The 24,654-nt window shown below is 39.0% G+C and overlaps 1 protein-coding gene across 8 annotated transcripts in view; it reads left to right on the forward strand.

The window, feature by feature from the left end:
• LOC135106420 (uncharacterized) overlaps window positions 1-24,654 on the forward strand; it is a 505,119-nt gene that overhangs the window by 148,624 nt on the left and 331,841 nt on the right. For all 8 annotated transcript variants that reach the window (XM_064015423.1, XM_064015429.1, XM_064015428.1 and 5 more), the window contains 2 exons: window positions 8,819-9,006; window positions 10,153-10,270. In XM_064015423.1, the coding sequence (XP_063871493.1) occupies window positions 8,819-9,006; window positions 10,153-10,270 (306 nt within the window). The remainder of the gene's footprint in view (window positions 1-8,818; window positions 9,007-10,152; window positions 10,271-24,654) is intronic.

The raw sequence follows: 24,654 nt of genomic DNA on the forward strand, positions 1-24,654 counted from the left end.
AGACTTTCTTATAAATTTCCCTGGATATTAATTTCCACAATCTTTCAATTAATTCTTCAACAGCAACTTTTGATCTCATCCTAATTTTCAGTGATTTCAGATTTACTCCATCTATTTATTTTATTTCAATCATCTGGCAGTACCTTACAGTCATTTACATTTTCTGCCCTTCTCATCCGCAAATAAGTTCATATAACTATCTATTTCTTCATTTATGTCATTCACATATATTACAAACATTATCAGTCCCAACACTGACCCCTGTGGGACACCACTAGTCACTTTCAGCCAAGATGAATTTTGGTCTTGTGTTACAGTTCTCATCTCTATCATCCAGATAATCCTCCATCCACTCTAACAGTCTTCCTTCAATTTTTCAATAATTTTCTATCTTCCATAGCAATCTTCAGTGTGGTACTTTGTCAGGCACTTTCTTCAAGTCTAAGTAGACACTATCCACCCATCTGTCTCTCTCCTGCACAATATCGACTACCGATGAATAAAAGGACAACAAATTCATGGAGCATGATCTTCCCCTCCTAAATCCGAATTGATAATTAACCAAAACTTTATCTCTTTCTAAATGTTCTAGCTGTCTTTCCTTTATTGTTCTTTCACATAGTTTTTCTACAACACTAGTCAAGAACACTGGTCTATAATTTAGTGGGTTTTCCTTATTTCCTCCTTTGAATGTTGGTGTAATATTTGCTCTCTTCCAATCTTTTGGTACTCTTCCCAGTGATAGTGATGTCACCACTAGACTGAATTTTACCAGCCAGTCGGTCTCTACATTCCTTCAATATCCAGTTTGATACTCCATCTGGACCAGTTGCTCTATTTACATCAAGTTCTTCATCATCTTATGTATTTCCTCATAACTGACTGGGACTGTATTTAGTGTATTCTTCACCAACGCTTGAGAAAGTACCACACTGAAGATTGCTATGGAAGATAAAAAATTATTGAATGCTTCTTCTAGCATCAAACTCTCCCTTCCACAGTAAATACCGATCTGAAACTATTGTTCATAACCTCTGCCATGTTCTGTGCATCCTCATAGATTTTTCCTTCAGCTTTCAGTCTTGATACACCTTCCTTTTTCTTCATTTTCCATTAATATGTCTAAAGAATAGTTTGGGTTCATTTATACACTTATCTATTATATCTCTTTCATTGTTTCTTCTCTCCATTCTTATCTCAATGTACTTGTTTCTAACATCAATATATTCCTCCCATCTGCTCTCAGTTTTCCTCTTCCATCTATTCCAAGCATTTGATTTATAATTTCTAGCTTCTTTGCATTTTGTATTGAACCATTCTTTACCCTTTCTACATCTCACTCCTCCTCTAGGTACAAATTTCTCCACAGCAGAATTGTACATCCTTATAAATTCATCGCATTTTTTCCAAACATCTTCTGCATCTTCAAAGTCTTTCCAGTCCATGGCAACAAAGTACTTTCTTAATTTTTCAAAGTAAGCTTTACTATATTTAAATCTTTTCACCTTATAATTTTCATCAGTAAATACATCTTCATTTTTCAAATTAAATTCCATCTACACATGATCACTTTTACCTAGAAGGCTATCATAGTGCATAATTTCAATAATTTCCATGCCCTTGGTAAACACTAAATCAAGTCTTGATGGTTTATTACTTCCACTAAATCTGGTATCACAATCAACCCACTGAGTCATCAAGTTTTCCACCACCCATTTTTCCATTTTCCATTTTGTCTCACATAATACAACAACATCCACTGCAGTTCTGTTTAACAATAAATTTAATTCCATTTTAGTTAACAATAATCCATTTACATTAGTATAACATGCCTTACTGTTTGATGTTCCATTTCTTTATTCTGATATCTCTTACTTTCCAGAAAACTTCTTCTCCTCCACTGTTCATTGTTCATTTTTTTGTTTAGCCTCATTTACTAGCTTATTTTGCTTCAACCTTTCAGTCTCATCCATATTCCTGTTTATCCATAAATTCCTATATTCTTCATCTCCAGACAACCTCCAAGACCCATTAATTACTTCTGCTTGTACCTGTGTTGCAAACCTTATTCTTATGGGTCTCATTTTTTTTTCTTCATATTTCCCAATTCTGTGGTACTCTTTCACTTGCTTTACTACCTGGCTGTCTTCATGTATGTTTGCATGTGTTTGTGTGTGTGTGTGTATTTACCTAGTTGTATTGTACAGGGAACGAGCCAAAGCTCATTTTGTTCTGTCTCCATAATCATATTTATCCAGTTTCTCTTTGAACATCTGTACACTGTTTACCACAACCACCTCTTCCTTCAAATCATTCCAGATTTCAATAGTTCAGCAAGAAAAGCTGTATTTTTTGATGTTGCTTGAATGTACACTCTTCTTTATTTTCTTTCCATGTCCCCTTGTCTGTCTCTCTCCTTCCTCTATCTGTGGTACCAAGTCATTTCTGTCTATTTTTTCTATATTGTTTACTAATTTGTACACTGTCATAAGGTCTCTTTCTCTTCTCTTTTGTAGTGTTGGTAATCCAATTTCTTCAAGTCTTTCTTCATAGCTTAAGTCTTTCAATTATGGTACCACCTTTGTCACTATCCTCTGTATTCTTTCCAGTTTCCGTATATCTTTTTTTCTATGTGGAGCCCAAACTACTGCTGCATATTCCAATTTAGGATGTATCATGCTTGTTGTAATTTTCTTCATCATTTCTTTATCTAAATTGTTAAATGCCATCCTAATGTTTGTTAATAAGTTGTATGTAGAGCCAAAAGTTCCATTTATGTGCCTTTCAGGTGAGAGTGTATCCAGAATCATTACTCCCAGATCTTTTTCTTCATCACTTTTCATTATTATTTATCTTCCCATTTTGTAATTTCATGAAGGTCTTTTTTTACTTTTTCCTATTTCCAACACATGGCATTTTCTGGGATTAAATTATAATTTCTATCTTTGGCTCCATGCATGTATTTTGTCAATATTCTTTTGTAACTCCTTGCAGTCATTTCCATCCTTTATTATTTTCATTATTTTTGCATCATCAGCAAAAAGATTTATTTAACTATTTAGATCCTCTGTCATATCATTTACATATATTTGATACTTAATAGGTGCCAACAGATCCTTGTGGTACCCCATTTGTCATTTCCATGTCAACTTGAATTCGTGTCTGATTACTGTTCTCATTTCCCTCCCTTGTAAATAATCCTCCATCCATCTCAATGTTGCTCCCTTTAGTCCTCCTTCATTCTCTAGCTTCCACATGAGGGTTTTGTGGAAAACTTTATCAAATGTTTTTTTGAGATCCAGGTATACCACATGAATCCACCCATTCCTCTCTTACACTCCATATATTACTCTCATATAAAAGCTCAGCAGATTTGTGACACAGGATCCCCCTTTCCTGAATCCAAATAAATTTTCTGTAATTATCTTTTCTTCTTCTAAATATTGCGCCCATCTATCTTTAATTACTATTTCACAGAGCTTGCTTACAGTACTTGTTAGTGACACTAGTCTGTAATTTAATGGTTCCATTTTACTTCCCCCTTTGTATATTGGCATTATGTTAGCTCTTTTCCATTTCCTTGGTACTTTTTTTTCTTTCAATGAGCAGTTGATAATATCCCGTGTGGGTTCCTCTATTTGTTCTCTGCATTCTTTTAATATCGATCCATTTACTTGATCTGATCCTATAGCTTTTCTAACATCCAGCTCTTCCACCAGTCTTTTTACCTGTTTCCCCTCATTTTGTGATATTACTTTCAGCGATATCAGTTTCCTTTGTAAACACAGAATGAAAACTCTTATTCATTAGTTTGCTCATCTCAGTAGTTTCATAAATTCATCCTTTTCTTTTTAACTTGTTTATGTTGTCCCTATGTTTCATTTTTTTTTCCATTTATGTATTTGTACAAGAGTTTGGGCTCTTCCTTGCATTTTCTTACTATGTCACTTTCAAAATTTCTTTTTCTTCACTTCTTATACCATATTCATTCCTTGCCTTTCTGTATTCTTCCCTAGTATTTGTGTTCAGTTTTCTCATCATTTTCTTCCATGCCCTGTACTTTTTCTTTTTTTGCTTCTACACACCTGGCATTATGCCATTCATGCTTCTCAATTTTCATTTTATAACTTGGTACAAACTATTGCACCCCTTCTCTATACTTTCTCAAAAATATCTCATATTTTTCTTGTACTACTTTACCTTCAAATAGCTCTTTTCAGTTCATTTTCCCTTAAAATTTATTAAGCTCTGCAAAGTTTGCCTTAGCATAGTTCTGTCTCCCATTTCTAAATTGTTCATTCCTGTGCAACACTGTTTCCTCCTGCAATACTATTTATATTGTCACATGATCACTTCTTCCCATTGGACTTAGACAATGTTTACTTGGTCTACTTCCTGGGGTTTTTGTAAAAATTAAGTCCATCTGTGATGGTTCTTCTTCTCCTCTGCATCTTGTAAGTTCATTCACCCACTGTCTCATTGTATTCACTGTCGTGGTTTGCATAAGTTCTTCGCTCCATGGCCCAACATTTTCTTTCACTTCCATCTCCTTCCAGTTAATTGCTTCACTGTTGAAGTCACTTACTAAGAGCACTTTGTTACTTTTCCTTATACTATTTCTGAGAGTACTGTACTGCACCTTTTTACTAATTTGATGTCTACATTGTCATAGCTTGGTGATGTTATTTTTAGAGTCATGATTATGGCTTCTTTTTCTTGTTTAGTAGTTGGTTGAATGAAAAAAAGATAAATTAGTGGGATTTGGCAGGTAACTGTGAAATGTAGTCTGTGTTGAGGGTATTTCTTGTGTTAACTTATTAACAATGTTACAAAAATATTCATTAAACAATTCAGCTATATCATGATTATCTGATAATAATTAAATGTCAAAATTTCTGGAATTAGGGAGTTTGTGAATACTTTTCCCCAGTGTATTATTAATAATCCCAAATGTATTCTTAGAATTACCTGTATTTTCTTTAGATTTAAATTTATAATAATTTGCTTTTGCAGTTTTAATAAAAAATGTTAGAGTATTCTTATACTTCTTGAAGGTATTTTCATATGTTAATGGCCATTTGGCATATAGTTTTTGTAACCAGTTGCATTCTTTAATAGATTTTCTAATGGCCAAGGTTATATAAGGTTTATTCATGTTTTTCCTTCATTATGCATTTACATTTTCAAAAGTGATTGTTATATAGATATAAAAAGTATTCCATATAAATGCTAAAAATCCTCATCAACATTGGTATTTGCAATCTCTTCACTCCATCTACAATTACTCAAGTCTTGTATAAAACTGTCAATAGCAGTATCAGATTTCCTTATATATAACCTTATTTTCTCACAGATTGTATTTTTTATTTCTAATGAAAACAAAGCAAATATTAGGAAGTGATCACTAATTGATGAATACAAAATTCTGCTTAAGCTATAATTTCCTACATTATTAGTCCATATGTGATTAATAATTGTTGTCGAAGATTCAGATACTCTTGTAGGTGTAGTTATGACAAGAATAAAGTAAATTTGCAAAACTGTGTCATTATTAGCTAACAAGTTAATATTTAAATCTTCTGTTATGTAACACTGTAAGTTTGTTTGTGATACTACTTCTAATAGGCTTTCAAGTGACATAAGAAATTCATTAATGCTAGAGTTTGGAGCTCTATAAACCAATCCAGTGATAAATATGTCAAAAATAGTGATTCCATGTGAGGAACCTGTAAGGAAGCTATTTCCATTACCACACCATTATACATTTCATCTAAGTATATTGCCAACCCGCCCCTATGTGTGTTCTTGTTTCTAAAGTAGCCACTGATGTTGTACAGTGATGAAATGTTGTCATTCAAGCAAGTTTCCTATAAACATAAGGCAATAAACATTAAGTTGAGTCAAACACTGCTGGGTTATCATGTCTAGGTGAGTAGGTGCACTGCTTATGTTAAAAGATAGAATATTGAAGTTTGTAGAATCACTGGGTAAATTTAAGCCTTGCTCATTACAAAAATAATAATCACATATAGTTTATAGGTTCTTTGATTGGAATTATCTATTGATTTTCTGTTATAAATGTATGATGGGAGGTAATTGAATTTATCAGTAGTATCAATGGAAGATGTATGAGTTCCTTCATTAATAGTATTTAAGAAATCAGTATTATTTAAATTACAGAATGGAAGAAACACCTGATTACCATCCATGGTTATTATGGGTCTGATTAGGAATCACTAATTACTAACCATTTTACATTAGTGACCTTTTTTTGCCACCATGAGTTGAGTTTCTGGTCACTTGTTGTCTGACTTCGCTGCTCCTTCTTTGATCCTGTTCCTTAGAAGTGCCTTTGGGTCTGCTGTCATCATCCACTTTGCAACATCACCACTGCTTCATGCACCAGCAGCAGACACCTCCAAACAAGTGTCACTATTTGTACATGTGGAAGCAGAGGCTCCTTCAGAAGTACTACTTCCCATGCTTGCACCAGCTGCAGCACTTCTGGTCCTTTGATCAGAAGGGTGTCTGTGGGTTCTGTTCGGTGTTGGCTCACTATTCCTGGGGTGACTTGGTGTTGAAATTTCATTTGAGTTGCTGGCATCAGTTAATCTTTTCTTAATAATGAGCTTGGTGTGCCTGAAGAAAGCCACTTTGCCCTCATTTCATGCTTGTTTCAACTGAGGTAGTTGTGCTTTTCTTATGGTCTGTGAAGCAGAGCACAAGTCTTCATTGATGAAAATTCTCATGCCTTGAAGCTTAGTGATGTTCTGTAACACTGCTTCATGATCAATGAATCTTGAGAAATGAGTGATTATGGGCCGGGCTTGGTGGTTGCCCCACTTGGTGTACTCATTCTAGTTGGATATTCAGTAGTTGTAGCTTGTGCTCCAATAGTTGGCCAACTTGAGAGAGAGAGAGAGAGAGAGAGAGAGAGAGAGAGAGAGAGAGAGAGAGAGAGAAAGAGAGAGAATAAGAACAATTGCAATCCTGAGGATTGCTAAGTTGAATAAGAGTGATTGAGAATGAAAATGGATGGAAGGAGCATAAATGCAAAGAAGATGCATGGAGGAATAGTGGAAAGGAGTAGAGGATAGGAAAAGAGAATACTTATTTCTCAATACTTCCTCTCTCCCTCTAATTCTTCACTCACTCCTCATCCTTACTGCTTCTATTTATTCTATATACTTTCTCCCCATTTTCCCATTCTCATCTTTCACCCTTCCTCCACTTCCTTGTCTCGTGTACTCTTCTTCCCTGGTTATGTCCCTTCTTCCCCTTTTTTCCTTTCCTCTCCCTTCCTCTTTCATCTTGTTTCAAACTTCCCTCCTTGTCACCTCCCCTCCTCCTTATCTGTCAGAGAGAAGGGACAAGGGAGAGGAGGGTAGGGAAGAAAGAGAGAGAGAGAGAGAGAGAGAGAGAGAGAGAGAGAGAGAGAGAGAGAGAGAGAGAGAGAGAGAGAGAGAGAGAGAGTGGAGGGAAGGAATGGGGAGGGAAAGAGGGAAGGGAGAGGAGGGCAGTGAAGAAGAAGGGAAGGAAGGGAGAGGAGGGCAGGGAAGGAAGGGAGAGGAGGCCAGGGAAAGAGGGAAGGGAGAGGAGGGCAGGAAAGGGGGAGAGAAGGAAGAGGGTAGGGAATGTGGAGGGAAGGAGAGAAGGGAGAGAAGAGCAGGTAAGGGAAGAGAGAGAGAGAGAGAGAGAGAGAGAGAGAGAGAGAGAGAGAGAGAGAGAGAGAGAGAGAGAGAGAGAGAGAGAGATTATTATTAATAATCAATATTTGTGCTTAGTGCATTACTGCTTCATCTCCACAGCTGTAAGCATAGGCTTACAGGCCTAGGCATCTGTAGCATGGTTGCATTAGACGCTTGGTAGTTATTAGATGCCTTTCTTCAAGAAAAATGTGTGTCTAATGTGCTGGTAAATATGGTAATTCCTCTTCTTTATCTTCAGCCTCTTTCTCGTCACTGCAATGTTAGTAAATATGGTAATTCCTCTTCTCTATCTTCAGTCTCTCTCTCATCACTGCAATGTTACATCTTCTTGCTAACTTCTACCATTATTTTTATGCTAACTGGTCTTCTGATCTTCCCCTCCTCCTACACCCTTGCTGCACAAGACTACTTTCTCTCACCTCTATTCTGTCCTCCACTCTAATGCAAGTTAACTAGTATTTTCAACCATTCATCCCTTTTTCTTGTAAACTTTGTAATTCCCTGCGTGCATCTATATTTTCTTGCCTCCTATGACTTGAACTCTTTCAAGAGGGAGATTTCAAGAAACTTATCCTTCAGTTTGGATAATCCTTTTGGCTCTTCTTTTGTGGCTTGTACTCTCAGTGGGCTTTTTTTTTTTCTTTCTTTTTTTGTTGCCTCCTCTTACATAAAAAAAAAGAAAATCTTTAGTTACCATCAGTGTAATACTCTTAAGTACTCCATAAAAACACTAAGATATCGATTTGAAGGTGAGATAAATCTTTAGCCTTGAGAGACTATAGCCCTGACCAGGGGAATAGAAGGATGGTGCCTTAGTTGTTGGGAACATAATGAGTGTGAGGTCCTAAAATTACTTTTGGAACCTTTGTTCTTGTTGTGACTTCATTACCATATTATTCATGAGAAAGATAAGGAAAGTTATCATTGTTAATTTTGAAAAGCACATTCCATATTTATATTGGCAAGCCATAGTCACCCAACAGTTTGCCAAACTGCATAATTATAAGTACAGGTTTTTCAGATTTCTTGGTCTGTCATGTGGGCCTCATCTTGAAGAAATATTTAAGGTTAGGGTTATAATTGGATTTTTTCTTTATTTTTTTTTTAAGGCAGAACTAACAACTGCATGGGCTGAAGTTGAGGAGCAAGTGTTGGTATGGAGTGTGATAGGAACTCCTGTGGAGGTGTGGCAGCAGGAAGGTGGTTTGATCTCCCTGGCAGCTTCCTCTGAAGTCAATCTCCTTAGTCTTCTCACCAACCCTTATGCCTCTACCGTTGATATTGGTCTAGGACCTAGGTAAGTCTATAGTTATATTTTTATAAATTGATATATTTGAAAGAAAATGAAAATCTCATTGTGGAGTGGTCATCAATAATCTACAATTGAATCAGTGTTAGTGGTTATATCATAATTCAGCCAATACTTAAGATCAAGGCAGCCTATGTCAAGTATGCTTGATTTTTCTTGGAGAATATTGTTGATCATAGGTAGTCCAGATTGATATGCAGTCATAAAATATTTCCCTTCTGAGCACCTACAGAGTAGAGCTACAGCATTTTAACAAAACAGATGACTTGAAAGTCTCACTTTCTAGTTTAGTGGAGCTGCTTAGAATAATTACACATTGAACCTTGCACATGATAGATATAAAATATTCTGATATGTATAGAAATGCCTTAGTTATTTGCTTCAATATCACTATTGATAACTCTGATGCAGTCTGTATGTGGCTGACCCAGATGACCACTTTTCATGTAACTATAGTGAGTGCATTCAGGATATCTTGAGAGGCCACATCCTTTGTCTGCCAGCACCATGGATAAAAGCAATTTATTCTCATAACATAATTTTGGATGTTATCACTTGAGATCTGGATGAAGACACTGATAATATCTTTTAATTATTTACTACACAATAAAAGGATGCTTTAATACTTGTAAATTTTCATTTATTTATGTTTGAGTTTTTCTCATTGTACTAATGAAAGCCTCCTCTTCATGATGCAGCAAACTGTGAGTGTATTAGTGTTAAGGGCCTAAAATGACCTCCTCTCAGAGATAGTGAGTCACAAGCACTGACTCCAAGTGGTGCAGGCTGTCTTGGTATTGAATAAAAAACATGATTACCATCCATTGTGACTATAATGTTAAGTTTCTGATCATGAGTGATGTCATCAGTGTAATCATTGAAAAATGAGAAACTAAGATACGAGTCATTGAAAACTGTACTCATATTAGGAAAGGAGAAAATATGTAGTGTTCTTAGCAGTAACTAAGTAATTAAGTAATCAAGTAGGACTGCCAGGCTGAGTATAGTTGGGAAGCAGGCATGGCCTATCAAGATATACTCACTATAATGTGTTATCTCACTAATCAAAAATTTTCTTTATTTTCAAAATTTTTTATTTCCAATGGCATACATGATATAATATTTTACACACAGCATGGGAGTATACTCCAGGCTGGGTATGAGTGTTAACAGTCTTCCAGGAAGGACTGTTGTAACTTCCACCACACAAGCTGCAGCATCTGTTGATGTCACTGCTGTGTTGGCATTACAGGTTAGTTTTAATCTGTCTTTTATATCCTTATAGGAGGGAGTAGATAGGTAAAAGGTGCAGCAATGTTCAAACAGGAATTCCTGAGGCTATTTTTTTTCCATAATTATACTGTGTGTGAAGATCTTTAAATGAAGCAGCAAGGATAATTTTCAGAGGTGGGACCTGTTTGTTGTTATATTACACTGTTACTGACAAAGTTATATTTTTGAATAATAATAATGGTCTCATTAATTAACTTTTTTGTTCCATGAATTTATTGCATACTGAATTTTGGCTCAAGTGTATATCAGCTCCTCAGCACTGTCACTCATTGGTACTGCTTGTTATTTGGTCACTGGAACATTCAACAACCAATGATGACCACTGATACAGGTAGCAGTGAATGCCTGGCTGGTAGGTTCACTACTGAGACAGAGCAGTTGGTGTGATTTGCTGCTGATATGGACAAAGCCAGCTTCAAAAGTTTTGGGGATTCAAGAAAATCTCCAGAAAAGTGATAAAAATGCAATAGGTTCACCAGTTGTTGGGAAGAAATGCTTCACTTTTATTTATTTACTTATTTATTTCTAATACACAAGGGAGGCAAACCAAGAGCCAAAGCAAATTTAGGAAAAAAAAATCTAATTATCTCTACCAAAAAAAAAAAGAACGGAAATAATGGGGAACTTGTATGTAGAGTTTTCCATCAGATGTCTCACAAGTCACTGGGCCATTGGATTGAAAAAAGCCACAACTTACCTTAACTTTCCTATGTTCATGCAAGAAATCTTTGTTGAATTATCAGCACACACAACTGATATAGTCAATAAACTTTGTAGCAAAAATGTAGTAAATACCCATACTCATATATTTGTTGTATTTTCCTGAAAACCAAGCCAGATTGTTCAGTACAGATTTTTTTCTCCCCATATAAAGAAAATGAGCCCTGCCTGTCCTCTAAAAATTTTCAACTTATATTAAACCCTTGAAAATGTATTAATAACTTCTTTAGTTTTAATAAATTTTTAATTAAGTCAATGAGTCATTAATGGTAGCATCAAGAAACTTTATCTGATTTGATCTGGAAATAGTCTTGCTATTAATTATAAATAGAGGAAGATTTTGAGAGTTTTTATATGTACAATAGTATAAAGCATGTTTTCAGTGTTAATAGTGAGTGTGTTACATAGCCACCATTGACATACTGTAGCTTTACAAGTTCTTGTAAGTATTGAATAGTTGACATGATTCTGTGAAGAAGTTTAGTGAGGATGATTTTCTGGGAATGGAAGACTAAGGTACTTTTTGTGAGCCACCTCTATCATGATAGCATGAAAACAAGGAAAGTTAAACCAAGGTTATGAGCTTTGGAGTTTAGAGAAGGTACATGGAATGTATGCCTTGATGCTAGAGCCTTACTGAAGTACATGAGACTTACCGTAGGTCAGTTGAAATGTGCTTTGGATTTTGCGAGGCAAATCATCTCTGCTAGATGGGAGCTTTCACATGAGACACGCTGCGCTTCGCTACACTGTCAGTCTTTAAAGAGTACAACCACCCACATGAATCATCACCTCCCAACCACTCAAGTCTGGAAAGTCACTGTGTCACTGGGAAACCCAAAATCCACCACTTAACAAAGGGAGGGAGCGTAGGGCATGTGAAAACTCCCATCTAGCAGAGGTGATTTGCCTCGCAAAATCCGAAGCACATTTCAACTGACCTACAGTAAGTCTCATGTACTTCAGTAATTTTACTTCAGTAAATCACCTGTCTGCTAGATGGCACTGTCACATGAGATTTTAAAGTCTTGTGGGTGTTGTATTCATCTAATCCTGTCAAATGCCACATCATGTAAACAGGTGTAAACAAAACTCCCTAGGAGAGCCCAATCTTCATTATGGAAACATAACATTACCCTCACTGAATATAATAAATCAAAACATGTAAAACCCAACATAACATATACATAAACACGAATTACACAGAACCCAGCACCGCCTCTTGAAATGGGTCTGTGTCCCAGAGTATATCCTTATTATAATGCCTAGCAAATGTGGCCTCCCGCATCCAACCAGCCTTGGCCATGATAGTGGAAATTGGCATGGCCAGCGCCTTGGCCATAGATGCCGAAGCAGGTCTTAACACTACCTGCAGTGAACCTCTTGGTGTCAATCCCACACCTATCTAACATTGTCGAGCCACCTGCCCACCCTGTCTTTAGAAACACTCCTATGAGGTTTTATGTAATTGATGAGTAGTTTCCCATCTGCATTCCCAAATTCTGCCCGGAGCTTCTCAGTTCTCACTATATTTTACTTCATGGTCATAAATACACACAGCCCTTTATCCTGAGTATTAGCTCCAAACTCAGTTGTCTGAACATTAAATTTGGACTGGCATTGCTTGATGTTACCCCCTAACAAAACTGAAACAGAGTCTTCTCCAAAGGCGATGTTCCTCAGCATTAACAAGTGCAATGTTTGAACCCTGGCTGCTTGCGTCAGTGCCATCAGCATCACCAACTTGAGTGACAGGTCCTTCAAAGAAAGGCTGTGTAGCGGGTCCATGGTCCTTATCCTCTGCAACACAGGTTTCATATCCCAGATCGCCGCATACCTGGGTGTAGAAGGGCGCAAGTTGAAAACACCGCGCAGAAACCTACTGATGAGACGGTGATTCCCTGCCCTGCATCCTTCCACCATGATGCCTAGGACTGAGAGAGCCCCCCTCGCTGTGTTAATACTCTCATAGCCCACACCTCTGTGAAAAGTATGAGACAAAAAATTTAAGATGTCGGCAACAGAGGGAGTAAGGGGATTATGTTCCCTCGACTACAAAAGTGTGACCACCTCTTGATGTTAGGGCTGTATTGTCTTTCAGTCCCTGGTTTCCAGGAAGCCATGATGATTTCCGTACCCTCTTCAGATACTCCACATGCTCCGAGTTGTGTCCTGACAGCTGACAAGCTGTCCTCTGCAGAGGACGTATGCAGGAGCACATTCCTCCTGCTCCGTATGAGCCGAGGGTCCTCTACCAGCAGCCAAAGTAGCACGCTCATCCAAGATTGCAATGGCCAGAGGGGGAACGACAATCCATCCTCAGGCCCTTTCCCCCCTTAACTTCTGTAAACATCTAGGGATCAGAGAGAATGAAGGAAAGAGGTAAACTAATTCAAACTGTGCCCATGGCATTGTAAAAGCATCAACATGGGCTGCCTCTGGGTCCAGTGTCCAGGGACAGAATTGAGCCACTTGCTTGTTTAAATGGGATGCAAACAGGTTTATGTAAGGACTCTCAAAGATATTACACAACTCCTGAAATATCATCTTGTTTAGCTGCCACTCATGCCTGTCATTAAAGGAACGGGATGCAGCATCTGCCAACACATTGTGCTTGCCCGGTATGTGAGAAGCTGTAATCCAGGCACCATTTCTAATGCACCAGTCCCATATACCAAAACAAATGTCATCATAAACTACCAACTTAACGCTGCCCATCTCATTCACATAATTAATCACCGTAGTGTTATTACACAGCACCTTGATGTGCAATCATCTGAGGAGATGGGTAAAAGATTTCAAGGTGAATAATATAGCCATTAGTTCACGTGCATTAATGTGCAAAAAGTACCTCATCAGGGGACCATTTGCCATTAGTAATGAGGCCATTGAGGCAACCTGCCCTACCTAGATTTGATGCATCTGTAAACATCTCAATATCTGGTGCCTTTCTGAATATCTTCCTGTCCTGAGTCTCCAGTTTTGTAATCCACCAGTTCAAATCTGTCCTAATCTCATCAATAATATCCATCCATCCATTAAAATCTCCACACACCTTTTCCAAAGCCTTGATCTTTGCCCTTTCTATCCTTCTATAATGCAGCTTCCCTATCTCTAGAGCTGGGATTGCTGCCACCAGGAATCCAACCACCCTAGCCACAACTCTAATTTTCTCTTTTGTTTTATTGACTAAAAGAGGTGCAGTGTTACAGAATCTTATCCCGCCTACACTCAGGCAGGGTAACTGTCATGGCAACCGAATTTGTCACATTGCCTAAATACTCTATATGTGTAGTGGGAATCAATACAGTTTCTCCACATTTATGCAGAAACCAACTCTCTGCAACAACTGAATAGTGTCATTCATGCACTCATAACACCCAGGCGAAGAGCTGCTACACATAAGCGTATCATCTGTAAAACTAGTAATGGTGTGGCCCATCTTTCTTAGTGTTGAGAAAACAGGCTTCATAAGTTTTGTAAAGAGACAAGGTCCTTCCTAAATACCATTAGGCAGACAGGTGAATTGGTAGATCTTACCTGACCATCTGAAACAAAGATATTGCTGTTGTTCCTCTGCTATTCGCACTGAATAATATGCCTTCTTAAGATCAGTAGAGGCCATGAAATCATCTTGACTAACTAGCTGTATTGCTTGTTCAAAGGTTCTCCATCTTAAAGTGTTTATAGCCCACATGCCTGTTCAGTTTCTCTAGATTTAACACCATCCTATAGTTCCCCATCTTATTCTTCCTCAGGAAGATGGGTGAAATGATTTGATGATCCTGTCTATGTGTCTCCTTGATGGCCTTTAAATCTAACAACTTACTAACCTCCTGATGCATAATAGCTGTCTCTTCCTCACTGAACACATACTGATATTCTCACTAAATAAGTGTCCAATACTATCCTCATCTATATCAAGATGACAGTGTACCATTATATCCAAAATGAACGGATCACTCGTAAGCTCATGCCACTCACAGACAAACTTGTGAAGTTGACCAGCTTCAAACTGCTGGCTCACCTGAGTTAACACCAGGGGTTGTGTTGACCCCAGCCTCACAAGTTTTTTGACGCCGAAGCTTGACTAGGATAGGAGCACCTGGAATCACCTCTGGTGGTCATCCTGCGAGACCCGTAAGGTTGAAATCTGGAGGAGAAACCATGTGAGGGGGCCTTGCCAAAAAAGTTCTACTGTCTACCCCCACCAAATCTGCCAGAGTTGGAAGCCCAAAATGGAGAAGGCTTCTTACTTGTGAACTTGCTTTTCAGCCTCTCTGCCTCTTCAATTTGCCTGGTGGCTTGGGAATGGTCATCCCCCAAACAGGAGTCCAGTCATGGGAGCCTTGTCTGAGCACAAGTGGGAATACTTGGGATTAATGTCCTGCTTGATGACATGCCGCCGGGTCAATTTGTTTCGGAAGTGGGCATTACCTAGTGATGCCAAAGCATCATTAAGCATGGCCACCTCATGGGCCATAGCCAGATTGTCTTCATCATGAGCCACCTTGTTCAGGACTGTAAGGGACGACAACAATCATGGCAGCCTTAGTGATATCCTTTCCCACCTCACATAAGCAAAAGTTGGCTTTCCTCGCTTCCGCATGCAATGCGTCTAGCACCTGTGCGTTGCATTCCACTTGTGTTAATACGTGGCAATTACTGGGTCTCAGTGTCACATCATCCTCTATAATGGCCTTGCAGTCCTCCTCTCACATGCCACTGACAAACAGGTGGTTCACCATTGCAGCAACCTCCTTGTCAAGTTCCTCTGAGACATTTTCCATGGGCCCATAGTTCTTGGCACCTTGTAGTAAAATATTGCCACGGGGAACATCCCCCTGGACCTCCTCCTCCGCACTGTTGGCCTCCGACCTGGGAGATCTAAACCCAGAAAACCCCGCAGGTGACGCCTGAGAAACAAGCGCCAAATTAGTACTAGACAGAGGCAGGGGAGCAGCATGTTGAGCTTTATTAGTACTCACAGCCTTACTCTCCTTCTTAAGTTTGACCATGTCACTCCTCAATGCAGCTATAGCATCCATAATCAAGGCCAGAGTAGGAGCACTGCTGTCTTCTCCGGTGGAGGACAGGGAGGGGGGAGGTGACTGAGAAAAGCTGTTCCGCTTTTGGTGGAAATGTGACTCCTTGTCCAAACTCAACCACTCATGATGGTTAGAACGGCTCGTTGACCTGGAACAGTCCTTACCATGCCTACTGCCCTTGTGAAGGTCCTTGACATTTGAGGAGGAGCGGTACATGCCTGTAGGTCTTTCTCTGTCAGGACTGTGACCAGCAATACATGATGGCATGACGAACATGTAAACAATGTCGCTGCAAGACGCTGCCTCTTCAAACAGCTGTTACTCTGCCTTCCCAACAGGCCACCTTAACCGCTCCCTCAGGATAATGGGAAATAAAGTATTACAGGCTACAGGTAGCAGAAAACCCAGTCGCCCCAAACATGGAAAATAAGCTTGTAATCTGCCCGCCCCTATACACAGATAATGGGGTTGGCAACAGCCTGCCCCTATCACAGTTAATGGGAGTGGCAACAGCCCGCCCCTATCATGGGTAATGGGTATTCACAACCCACACCAACACAGGTAGTGTAATAGTTTATAACCTGCTCCTATCACGGATAACAGGAATAGCAACAATGGACCAGCAGGCAGCTGGCCCAACATCCAATCAGTGTGGTGTCCACGTAGCTACTGACAGCGTGGCAAAGCGCAACGTGTCTCATGTGACAGCGTCATCTAGCAGACAGGTGATTTGCTGAAGTAAAATTTTAACTTTGTTACATACTCTGCACAGAGATGAGCCTCTGACACTGAAGCAAGGGTCATTCCACAAGAAATTAGCATAGTATATTCTCAGAAACATAATACCAGAGGCATCTTCACTTTGATGGCTCCTGAGGCAATATTGGAAAGATAGGACTTGTATGAGATGACAAGGCAAGGCAGACAAAAAATGTACTTAATTTCACTAACACACAAAATACAGAGTTGTAGCAGGAGAAACTTGTGAGGAAGTAGGGTGGCTCAGTCTGATGGATGAGGCTCATGATAGTTGCATAATATGTGTGGTGAGTGCCTGTAATCATCTGCCAGGTGAGTCATATACCTGCACAACTTCACTTTGCTGAGGAGTCTTGTTGGCAGGTGCTGACTCATCAACCTGTGAGTATCAAAGCATCATGATCAATTCTCATCCATACACTTGAGTTTGAAGGAGATAGTATACACCTGACAAAATGGTAATTACTCGGAGGGAGGTTTCATGAGGTGGGTTTCACAGGTGGGTGCTGTGAGCTTGCTTTTCACCCAGCTGTGATCTCCCTTTGTATCTCACAATGCAAGACTCGGGCTAGTACAGTGGTAGCATGCTGGCCTTGGATTCTGAGATCTGCAGATTGAATCTCGCTCTGGCCTATGAGCATAAGCTGTTTACTGAGAGGGCTCATGTTCTGGAGAGCATCATAAGAACATAAGAAATAAGGGAAGCTGCAAGAAGCCACCAGGCTTACATGTGGCAGTCCCTGTATCATGATGGATACTGGAACTGAAAGCCGACAAACTTTAACATTATAAGGGAGTAATCACAACCTGCCCTCTAAAAACAACCCATCTTTCACACAACATATGCATTTAACATACACACACATCTCACTCAAAATTCAAAATTCAAAATGATGACTCCTACACCAGCCTCAGAATCCTCAGTAGAGTGTCCATGATGGAATCCATACTGGTGATCAGATGATGCCATGAAGTGATAGATGTTTATGAATCTTCATGTTGAAAGTGGATGAAAACTTTGGAAGGGCAGGAAATCAAAGCATTAGGTTGGTAGTTTGAAATATTAGACCAAATGTCTTTTTAGTAACACACTGAATGTAGGCAAACTTTCATCAGGAAGAAAAGCTAGATGCTGTCAGAGTTGTAAGGTGCAAACATGAAGGCACTGTTTCAGAGAACAATAAAAACACCATCAGGCCCATAAACCTTCTGAGGATAGCCTGCAAGGGTTAATGTCAGCATGGGCATAGAAAACATCATTATGAAAGAGGCAGAGGGTTAAGAAGAGGGAGGAACAAGCCCTGAATAATCCAATGTAGAGTTTTTAACAAAAGTTTGAACAAAGAGATCAGCTTTAGACATAGATGTGATGGCAGTGGTGCCATCAGATTACAATAGGGGAAGAAAAGATGAAAAAGAAAGTTGTTGGAGATATTTTTGGCTAGCTGCCAAAAGTCATGAGTAGAGTTACATTTAGAGAGATTTTGACATTTTCTGTTGATGGAGTTTTGGCTAACTGGAGAACAGTCTAGGGATGACTTTGGACAGAATTAAAAAGTACATGAATTTCAGGTGGCCATCCCTCTATCATATATAGCACAAGAACAGGCTGAGTTAAACCAAGATTTGGAAGATTTAGGGCAAGAGAATAAGTGAGGAATGTATACCTCCTTGCCAGACACAATGACCTCTGTTTTGCATTCAACACATAAAGACGAGTCTCTGACATGGAAGCAATAATCATTCTGTGGTCAGATTCTCTTAATTAGCAGAGGCAAAAATGCCAGAGGCACCTCTGCTTTAGGGGGATCCTGAGGAGGAATTAAAGCAGTAGGGGAAAATACAAATAGGAGGTTATGATGGGAGAAGCCCAATGGAGAAGACAGAGCAATAGAATAAGCAGAAGGGTTATAGGTTAGGTAAAGGTCAAGAACATAGGGCATATATCCAAGATGGTTAGGGATATGAATTGTGATTCCAAGGCTAGGTGTTTGTTAGCCAATATGATAATTTTGATAATTTTGTGTGAAAAATGTTTGTTTAGGTGCATGTAGTATAGTGTACAGGAAGAGGATATGTCTTTAGAGGACATGCTGTAATTGCCATGTTATGCTACTGAGAGAGAGAGAAACTGTCATTTGTGGCAGGGACAGCTACCACTTCCCCCAATAAATAAATGTGATGGTTGTTTCATGGCCTCAATCTTCATGCTTCTTCCTACCTACTGAATTTATGTGTAAATGAGTAGTAAGTATTGTTAATGTCTAGCTCAAAACACAGCTTATTATTCAGGTAGAACTCAGGTAGAAATTTTCAGACTGACTAATGACAGGATCATAAGACACTGATATGTGTATACTACACTTGTGGGTAGGGGGGGGGGTGATAGTCTAGGAATGGGAATATTAAAGAATGTGTGTATTTACTTAATTGTATTTACCTAGTTGTGGTTTGCAGGAGGGGAGTAATCTCATAGTATCCCTTCTCTGTATCTATCCAGTTTGGTCTTAAAAGCATGGACAGTTTCGGCATTCACAACGTCTTCACTGAGTTCATTCCATTTGTTCACACTTCTGTGAGGAAAACTATGCTTCTTGATGTCTCTTCTACTGTTAACTTTCTTCAAATTCTTACTGCGTCCCCTTTTACTCTGTATGTCTTAATTTATAAAACATTCTTTGTCCATATTTTCCTTACCATTGATCATTCTATAGATGTTTATTAGATCCTCTCTCTCTCTCCTATTTTCAAGGGTAGGAATTTCCAACATTCTCAGTCTCTCTTCATAGGTTAACTTACTCAACTCCAGAACCAACTTAGTGACTGCTCTTTGTACTCTTTCTAATTTTCAGTAACTGTTACTCCCAAATCCACTTCCTCTTTTGATTTCTGTAACTTCACACCATCCATCTCATAATGATATTGTATTCTCTTCTTACTCTTACCAACCTCCATTACTTTACATTTACCTTATTTGATGGCTCATAAGACACATTGGCTCATAAGACGCAACCAGTTTTGGCAGACATTGAAAGGAAAAAAAAAAGATGAATGAGCAGATTTAAGCTCTGAATATAAAGTGAAGGATTTCACCTGACATTTGAAGACTCCCACATGCATTTAGATCATTATTAGATCCCAATATTTTGCATTGAAAAACTTTTATATTTGCTAGTAGCCTACATACCAATCCTGTTGTGAGGTGTAAACATGTACCTGGCATATGGCATCGGCAGTGACTGTGAGAGACTACAGAGATAATAAAGTTTGTTCATAAGAATGTTAAAAGACAGGTGCAATTTTAATTGCATGAAAATGTGTCTTACCTCAAAGAGCAACGGCATCACACTGTAAAGAACACTGTGAAGCTTGCCCGTGTCACCAAGTTCGGTGCATAACCAACCACATGTTTGTTTTAGTACATGCAATGTGTGGTGCATGGTCACTTAGGCAAATTCTTCCTGACTGGTGTCATTTTATGTGAATTACTGCTAAATATTACCTATTATATATTGTTACTTTGAAAGAATGAGTTGTCTTGTGGTGTAGTACCAATCATCACTTTGTTTACATGTGCGAAGATATCTGGGGTTTAATTTTAGAGCCTCTGTTGCCATAGACTTACCACCAACTACTGCCTCAATGCTGAACCTTGGCCTCATAAGATGCAGGCTCATTTCCTGAATTTTTTTTTTTTTTTAAAGAAAAGGTGCATCTCATGAGCCATCAAATATGGTACTTAAATTGAATTCCATTTGCCAAAATTTATTCTATCTATTCATCTTATGTAAGTCATCTTGCACTACCATACGGTCATTTACATTTTCATCCCTTCTCATCAGCTTAGCATCATCTGCAAATAAGTTCATATAACTGTCTATTTCTTCATTTATGTCATTCACATATATTACAAACATTATCATTCCCAACACTAACCCCTGTGTGTGTGTGTGTGTGTGTGTGTGTGTGTGTGTGTGTGTGTGTGTGTGTGTGTGTGTGTATTTACCTAGTTGTATTAACCTAGTTGTGGTTTATGGGAAAAGAGCTATGCTTGTGCTGTCCCATCTCCATATCTTTTAATATCCAACTTAGCCTTGAATCCATGTATACTTTCTGCATTTACTATCTCCTCATCCTGACTGTTCCATACATCAATACTTCTATATGGGAAACTATACTTTTTGACGTCTCTTCTACAAGCACTCCTCTTCAGCCTCTTTCCATGTCCTCTAGTGTCCCGTGTATCCCAGACCATTAAGTCGCTCCAGCCCACCTCCTCTACTCCCTCATATGCTTTATATATCGCAATCAAGTCTCCCCTTTCTCTCCTCTTTTCCAACGTTGGTAGATGTATCCTTGCCAGTCTCTCTTCATATGACAAGTCTCTGACACTTGGTACCATCTTCATAGCTGCTCTCTGAACTCTCTCCAACTTCCTTATATCCTTTTTCTTGTATGGCAACCACACTACTGCTGCATATTCTAGTCTAGGTCTTATCAGCGACATGATCATCTTCCTGACCATCTCTTCATCCATATATGCAAAGGCCTGCCTTATTCTTCTCAACATGTTATAGGTTTCTCCTGTAATTTTACTAATGTGTCTCTCTGGGGTCAGGTTCCCAGTCACTGTAACACCAAGATCCTTTTCCTCTTCTGCTCCACTCAGCCTTACACCATTCAACACATAATTTCCTATTACTCTTCTTGTACTTTTTCCAAATTCTATTACTTTACACTTCTTTAAATTAAGTTCCATTTCCCATCTATAACTCCACTCTGATATCTTGTTCAGGTCTTCTTGTAACGTTCCACAGTCCTCTGCACTCTCAACTTTCTTCAGCAACATTGCATCATCCACAAAAAGGGTCATGTAGCTGTTCACACTCTCCGTCATATCATTTATATAAACTGCAAACATGATTGGTGCAAGTACTGAGCCTTGTGGTACTCCACTTATGGCTTCCCTCCATGATGATTTTTTGTCTTTTACCATTGTTCTCATTTCTCTGTTTGTCAAGAAATTTTCTATCCATCTCAGCAGGCCCCCTCTTAGCCCACTATTATGCTTCAACTTCCACAACAATTTCCTGTGTGGCACTTTATTAAAGGCCTTCTTCAGGTCTAAATAAACACAATCTCCCCATCAATCTCTTTCTTGCATTATATCCACCACTCTAGAATAAAAACTCAGTAAGTTTGTAACACACGATCTCCCTCTCCTAAATCCAAATTGTTGCTTTTATTATCACTTCATTTCCTTCTAGGTACTGCATCCATTTATCCTTTACCAATCTTTCACACATTTTGCACTCCACACTTGTTAGAGACAGGTCTATAGTTTAAGGGTTCCTCTTTACGACCACCTTTGTAGATTGGCATTATGTTGGCTCTCTTCCATTCAATTGGGACTCTACTTTCAATTAGGGAGCTCTCAATAATATTATGTATTACCCATGTCAACTGCTGATTGCACTCTTTTAGAATTATAGAAGTACATGAGACTTACCATGGGTCAGTTGAAATGTGCTTCGGATTTTGCGAAGCAAGCCACCGCTGCTGGAGAGAGCTTTCACATGAGATACACAAAGATCAAGGTACCGACAGACTTTAAAGAGCTGAGAGCCACCCACATGCCACAAGTTCCCGAAAAATGCTCGTTGGAAAGAGAAACACAAAGTCAAAAGCCCATCTTTCCGAAGGGTGGGAGTGGTGGGCATGTGAAAGCTCTCTCCAGCAGCGGTGGCTTGCTTCGCAAAATCCGAAGCACATTTCAACTGACCCATGGTAAGTCTCATGTACTTCTATAATTTTACTTCAGCAACCCACCGCTATTGCTGGAGAGGCTCCACATGAGATTTTAAAGCCATGTGGGTGTACTCTCAGAACTACACAATCCTTAACGTTCTCCAAGTGAGTGATTGAAAATTAAACAAACTAAATATGTATCCCAACTTCATTGTATGAAAAATCCTCCTCCTTAAACAGATATGTCCCTTACAAAAACATATAGTACATGTATAAAACAAACAAAATATGTCAATTGAGATCCAACGCAAATGAATAGAGAAACCTGTTAACATTACAATACAGAATCCAGTATGGCCTCTTGAAAAAAATCTGAAACCTGAGTGATCTCCTTATTATAGTGTTTAGCAAAGGTTGTCTCCTGAGTCCAACCTGCCTTAGATAAGATAATGTTAACTGGGGCATCCATGGCTTTGGCCTTGGAAGCAGAGGCTGGTCGAACACTGCCAGCCGTGAATTTCTTAGTATTGATACCACAGTCGACAAGAACAGTTTTAATCCACCTTGCCACTGTATCTTTGGAAACACTTTTATGTGGCTTCACCACACTGATGAGGAGTTTCCCATTATCCTTCCCAGATTCCTTTCTCAGATTCTCCGTTCTGTTAATATATTCCTTCAAGGTATTTACAACACACATTCTAGAATCAGGTAAATAAGCATGAAACTTAAGCATTCTCACATTAAACTTCGGACGACACTGCTTAATGTTGCCCCCTAACAAAAGAGATACAGAATTGTTATCAACAATAGCATTGGAATACAATAATAAATGTAAGGTCTGTACTCTTGCAGCTTGAGTCAACGCCATAAGCATCACCAATTTCAAAGTTAAAGATTTCAAAGATAGGTCTTGTAATGGGCTCATGGACCTCAGCTTCTGCAATACTGGCTGCACATCCCAGGTTTCAGCATACCTAGGGCAAGAGGGTCTCAAGTTAAACACACCACGCATAAACCTATTGATAAGTGGATGATTCCCAGCTCTACATCCTTCCAACGTAATGCCTAAAGCAGAGAGAGCACCTCTTGCTGTGTTAACAGACTCATACCCCACCCCTCTATGAAATGTCTCCGAAAGGAAATTCAAAACACTAATTACAGACGGAGTAGAGGGATTGATATTCCATCTATCACAAAATGATGCCAATCTTTTAATGTGTGGTCTATATTGCCGCATCGTACCTGGTCTCCACGATGCCATGATAATCTCTGTACCTTCTGATGATACACCTCTCCCTCTAAGTTGTTGCCTGACAAAAGACATGCCATCAATTGGGTGTGGGTCATAATCGGGTGTTCTTCCGCTGATGAGGGATGTCGTAGTACATTTGTTTTCTGAGTGATGAGCCTGGGGGCCTTGATCAACATTTGCAGAAGAGGGCCCATCCAAGGTTGGGAATTCCACATTGGAACAACCATCCACCCCCTTGGCTCTCTCCTCCCTCATTTTCTGTAGACACCTAGTAATGAGAGAAAATGGTGGGAAAAGGTAAATCAGATTGAAACTGGCCCAATTTAATGTGAACGCATCCACATGCTTTGCTTCAGGATCAGGTCTCCACGAGCAAAAACAATCTATTTGCTTGTTTAAGCGAGAAGCAAATAAGTCAATGGAGGGAGTTCCAAAAACTACACACAACTCTTTAAAAATCTTTGGATTAAGTTTCCATTCATGTTTGTCATTAAAATTATGAGAGGCTTCATCCGCCAACACATTCTTCTTTCCTGGTATGTGTGCACAAGTAATCCAGATGTCATTGGAAATACACCAATTCCAGATATCAATGCAGATAGAGTTACACACTAGTGATTTAGTTCCACCCATCTCATTAACATAAGCAATGGCTGTGGTATTATCACACATAACTTTAACATGGCAGCCTTTAAGCAAGTAAGCAAAAGATTGAAGGGTAAACAAGATGGCCTTGAGTTCCCTTGCATTAATGTGTAGGCAACTTTCTTCTGTTGTCCATTTACCATTGGTGGAATGCTTTAATACACAACC

This window comes from Scylla paramamosain, chromosome 13 (genome assembly GCF_035594125.1).
Source record: "Scylla paramamosain isolate STU-SP2022 chromosome 13, ASM3559412v1, whole genome shotgun sequence".
Lineage (NCBI taxonomy): Eukaryota > Metazoa > Arthropoda > Malacostraca > Decapoda > Portunidae > Scylla > Scylla paramamosain.